Raw genomic sequence first — 5,694 nt, 5'->3', positions numbered from 1 at the left:
AAGCAAACTATCTGATGCTGTCATACGACGCGGTTCAGCGCCAACCATCATTAGCGGTCCATTCCACGGTTGGGGACAGGGGGACGGAGCGATCGACGATTGGCGTCGCCGTTCTACTCACGAACTGACCAAAGAGGATGGAGAGGAAGAAGCACCAGATGAATGGATCGACCGGTACTGCAACGGCCAAGAAGAAGCCAATTGGTCATATTCTAGCAAAACGGCAGCACGCGGAGAGCTTCCTATCTATTCCGGAAGGGCAGTTGACTGGTTTTGGTGGTCGGACCTGCTACGTTCGATGGTTCATGACCAACGAATCGCACCTGGAGAAAAGCTAGCTATCTTAAAGAGCAGACTACGAGGAGATCAACTTGAAATCGTGCAGGGTCTTGGCGGAGGGGAATCTGCCTATAAGGCCGCTCTATCCCGGCTCAAGCAGTCGGCTGGACGTCGCGACGTGATGCGAATAGCACTGCTTGGTGAACTCGATCGCATGGAGCTGGGCAGAGAAAATTCATCATTCCGTCGCTTTGCTGAAAGAGCTCGAACCATCTTCTTCGATCTAACCCGAATTGGGGAGAAATTTAATGCTGACCTCATCGAACGACTGAGCCGTTAACTGCATCCGGCGGATCGACTTGAGTGGAATTCTGGACGACGGACTGGAATAGAACGGCGCCCCCTAAAGGAGTTTGGAGAGTGGATGTGCGAAAGAGCTGCAGCGTATCAAAATGCCTACAGTCTAGCAGCAGAGCAATTTTTGCTGTCTGGAGAGAACAAGTTGCCTCGCCGCCAACCATTTCCAACAACAGGGCGCGCCAATCACATTAGCCTGGAGCCTGGCACTACAGACAAACCGAAGAGTCGCTGCTATTGCTGTGAGGGGGAGCACCGGTTGATGGCCTGCCCAACATTCAAAGAAATGCCTACGATAGAAAAGGTACGGTTCTGCGTCAAGCGCCGCTTATGCATGAAATGTTTCGGGACGAGACACTCTGCAGCCGATTGCAAATTCGGAAAGGGCTGTGGAGTCAATGGATGTCATTATATCCATCATCCATTGCTTCATGATCCTGGAGAGAAACACGCCAAGGGCAACAGCCATCATACATCACTTTCAGCCCAGGTAGATCGAGTCAAGGTGGCGCTAGGCGTTATCCGGATGGAAGCTTACACAGCGGAAGGCCAACTCATTCCAGTATCAGTGCTGATAGACGAGGGCAGCGATACGACGCCGTTTCGAGAGGACTTTCTCCAACGGCTCAAGATCACCGGAAAAGGTACTACCCTAGATCTCGTAGGAGTTACCGGCGCAGAACGCTACAAGTCGCAGAAGGCCCCGGTTCGATTTCTTTTACCGGATGGGGAGGAGGCCATCATCAAAGGAAAGACGATCCCGCAGATATCTAGGCCGACTCCGGTAATCGATTGGAGAAAATTGAAAAACCGATGGCCACACTTAGCCGACGTCCCAGTGCAAGAAAGTGGCGGAAAGATTGACGTCTTAGTGGGACTCGACCACTCAAATCTACTTGCAGTATTAGAATCACGCGTCGGAGGTGAATATGAACCTTTCGCATCTTGCACTAGACTCGGCTGGATCGTCCGCGGCCTACTTGGGAGTGACATCGGTCCGATGACAACGGCCTACATCCATCATCTCACAGCGACATCCGAGTCCTCGCTCGATACAGAGTTCAAGAAATTTTGCACAACTGAAAATTTCGGTACTGAATTTAAAGGAGATGGCCTCTCAGAATCGGACAGAATCGCCGAAAAGATCGTTGATGAAGGCCTGAAGAAACTCGACATTGGGTATGAAACCCCACTCACGTGGCTCGAAGGAGAGCCAACATTTGAAAATAACAGAAAACTAGCTGAGCATCGTTTGCAAGACCTGCGGGAACGATTCAAGAGAGATCCAGATTTGGAGACTGATTACAGAGCCGCGATCAAGAAATACGTCGACGAAGGCTATGCATCACGTGTAGAAGAGGAAGACTTATACTCGAACAACCAGTACTACTTGCCACATCACGGTGTCTACAAAAAGGTGTATGGTAAAAAGAAAAAGAAGCTTCGAGTCGTCTTCGACGCCGCTGCAAAATGGAAGAAGAAATGCCTCAACGACGGAATGCGACAGGGTCGAAAACTGCAAAACGACCTAGCCAAGGTCCTCATTCGATTCCAGCTGGGGGAGATTGCCTTTGCAGCAGACGTGACTGCAATGTACAGCAGGATTCGACTTCGACCACAAGACGCTCGCTTTCATCGATTTCTCTGGCAAGATCAAGATTCTGACGTCATTATTACGTACCAAATGGATCGCTTGCCATTTGGATCAAACTGTGCCCCATTTCTCGCCCTAAAAGCCGTTCACAGAGCCGCTTCAGACGCCACTAGAGGGAGAGAAGAATGCATGGAGGCAGTGGAGAAAAATATGTATATGGACGACCTATTAAAAGCAGTCGACAACGAAGGAGAAGCAATTATGAAAGCAAAACTCATCCGCGATGGACTAGCAGAAGGCGACTTTCATCTGACAAATTGGATCTCGAACTCTTCGATATTCATCAAAGCGTTGCAACCAGAGCCGGCAGCAGCAGCAGCACATCGCGATTTAGCGTCGGATGACATCGAGAAGCTACTGGGAGCCTTCTACGAGCCAACGACAGACGAGATGACGTACCGGGTGATTGGAATTGAAGATCTTAAATGGACGCGCGCTGGATTGCTGAGCAAGGTGGCGAGTATCTACGACCCCCTAGGCCGAGCAGCACCAGCACTGGTAAAAGCCAAAATTAAATTGCGGGAACTAGGTACCAGAGGACTAAACTGGAACGAAGCCATCAGCGGTGATGACAAGGAGTGGTGGCAAACCTGGTTCAAGACGCTGGAAAAACTCAATGACTTTTCGATGCCACGGAATCTGCAACCGGACAAAGAAAAAAATCATCCAGAGCGACCTTCTAACCTTTGGAGATGCATCTGAAGAGGCCTATGCAGCAGCCGTATATCTACGCAGTGTCTATGAGGATGGCACATCAAAGTGCAGATTGGTGATGGCCAAAACCAAACTGGCCCCTCGGCAGACACAGTCAATTCCAAAGTTTGAGCTGAACGCAGCAGTTCTCGGCGCTCGACTGGCCACATACGTCGCAGACGCGCTACAAATCTCTGGACTCAATAGAATTTTCTTCACTGATTCCAGCACTACCAGGAACTGGATACGAGCCGTCGCTTCACACTACATGCCGTTCGTCAGCCATAGAATCGGAGAGATTCAGTCTCTCACCGATGCTAACGAGTGGCGTTTTATCCCCGGGAAACTGAACATAGCAGATGCTGCGACGCGGTCCCTATTGACAGACGGAGAGCCGATTCCACCAAGATGGCTGGAAGGACCATCTTTCATCGCTTTACCAATTGAGCAATGGCCGAAGAATCTGCCTTGGGTGGCAGTAGCAGCAGAGAAAAGAACTGCCCACATCCACCACGCAATTTCTGAGCTCTCCTTTCATGATTGGAGAAAAGTAGTCATCGACTCGAAGAACATCTCAACATTCTTGAAGGTAGAAGGAGATGCCAAGGAGACTATATTAAAGTGCCAAAAGGAAGCATTCCGTGAAGAAATCAGTCTACTATCAAAGGGCAAGCAAATCCCAAAAAGGTCAAGCCTCATTCAATTAACTCCTTTCTTAGACAAAGACGGAATGCTCCGATTGGGTGGACGGATCCACCGCGCAAAGCTACCATATGAGGTTTTGCACCCTCCAATTTTGCCTGGGAAACACCCACTTGCAGAAAAGCTGGTGACAGCAGTGCATCAGGAGTCACATCACGCAGGCACTGACTTACTCCATGCCAAAATTAGACAGCACCTTTGGATCCTGCAAGGACGAGAGCTGGCAAAGAAGATCCGTTTCATTTGTGCCACCTGTGTGAAAACGCGTGCCAAACTCGCCACACAAAAGATGGGTGATTTGCCATCTGCTCGTCTCGACTCCTACACTGCGCCATTCACACACATAGCTCTGGATTACTTCGGTCCGCTCGAAACGTCAGCTTACAGGAACCGAGTAACCAAACGGTATGGCCTGTTAATCACCTGTCTCGTCACTCGCAATGTTTATTTAGAAATGGTGTTGTCAATGTCAACACCGGATTTTCTCTACTGTCTACGACGTTTCATCGGAAAATTCACGAAGCCAACCGAAATCTTCTGTGATAACGGGACAAACTTCGTGGGAGCTGAGAAGGAGCTGGCCACAGCGTTTCGCGAGTTGCAAAAGGACGAAAAGTTGAAGGAGTTTGCGCGAGAGCGCTCAATCATTTGGAAATTCCAGCCACCTAGTGCTCCACATTTCGGCGGATCACACGAATCGATGGTAAAATCAACAAAGAGGGCGCTTTACCGGGCGCTGGATACGGAAAAAGCTGGACTGCGCTACCCGACGGACGAGATGCTTAGAACGCTACTGAAGGAAGTGACGGGCATGTTGAACGGGAGACCTCTAACGCTGGCCAGCAAGGACCCAGAAGACTTCAGACCGATTACACCAAAGGATTTCTTGAACCTGCCACCAACGTCGGACCTTCCGGCCGGAGACATTCGCCGCGCTCTGCCCCGCGACCATATTCGTTACGTAAAGAAGATGGCCAATTTATTCTGGGATCTATGGACCAAGATCTTCCTCCCCACGCTGGTTCCAAGAAGGAAGTGGGTCGCGGAAGAAAGGAATTTTGAAGTTGGAGATTCCATCATGCTATCGGACAACAATTTGCTGCCAAATAAGTGGAAGACGTGCCGAATCATCGAAGTGTATCCTGGTTCCGACGGTTTTGTTCGAGTCGTCAAAGTGAAAACGGATTACGGAGAATATCTGAGACCAATCCATCGGCTAGTGCTACTGGAACCTTACTCGGCCGTCCTTCCGTCGGCCTCGGGGGAGAATGTTCCAGAGAAAAAGAACGTTTAATTTTAAATGTATATTTGATTTATGTTTCCCCATGTTAGTTTAAGTCTGAAGTATCGATTAATTTCGTAGGCCGCCAGGTGGGCCACTTGTCGGTGCAGTAGAGAACAGCTGATGTCACAATTTAAGTATTTGGTCAGACAGAAAGTAGCCATTAGTCATTTTTAGGGTTCTTATAGCTATCGACGACTCGTTTTATTCTGTATTGGTGCGAATTCTCACCTTGTGATTTTCTGTTCTTCATTTTTAGCCTTTGAGGTAATTTTATATATACTCCCCCTATTTTATATAGATATTTATGTGAATAATGGGCTAACATTATTCTCGTGTATATAGATTAGGCCCTAGAATTGATTTTACGTCTATGATTGCCTTATTGACCGGCTCCAAATTGTGGATGCTAGGTGAGAGCTAGTTCTTATTTCAATTGAAGTCCGTATATTAATTCTGTCTTAACTTAGGCAATTTGTGCTTTGGCTGTATTCAGTTCCATTGCCTGCACGTGCTTGCAAACTGATAAATAAATTTGAGCTTTTGAGAAGCAATCGTTCGGCCTACTCCCCCCCCTCCACTATTTCATTCTCTCGCTGAAGCAAGTATATTTGATGCAGTTTACATATAGAAGTAAAAACGCATGGTTTAACAGTGTATTCACATTGAAAACAAGTATATTCCATGCAGTTTACATATAGAAGTAAAAACTCATGGTATAACAGTG

General features: G+C 48.2%; 2 protein-coding genes across 2 annotated transcripts; both read left to right on the top strand.

Annotated features, from left to right (window-relative positions):
* The first annotated feature begins 703 nt into the window (after window positions 1–703).
* LOC123468966 lies at window positions 704–2,992 on the top strand. The gene has a single exon (XM_045168046.1). It carries the CDS (start codon window positions 704–706, stop codon window positions 2,990–2,992), a length of 2,289 nt encoding a protein of 762 aa, XP_045023981.1.
* Window positions 2,993–3,062: 70 nt separating this feature from the next.
* Window positions 3,063–4,979, top strand: LOC123468967. The gene has a single exon (XM_045168047.1). It carries the CDS (start codon window positions 3,063–3,065, stop codon window positions 4,977–4,979), a length of 1,917 nt encoding a protein of 638 aa, XP_045023982.1.
* Window positions 4,980–5,694: the final 715 nt, after the last annotated feature.

Source organism: Daphnia magna, unplaced genomic scaffold (assembly GCF_020631705.1).
Source record: "Daphnia magna isolate NIES unplaced genomic scaffold, ASM2063170v1.1 Dm_contigs466, whole genome shotgun sequence".
NCBI lineage: Eukaryota > Metazoa > Arthropoda > Branchiopoda > Diplostraca > Daphniidae > Daphnia > Daphnia magna.
The sequence above is the reverse complement of the archived record's forward strand: the minus strand, read 5'-3'. Positions and strand labels throughout refer to the sequence as shown.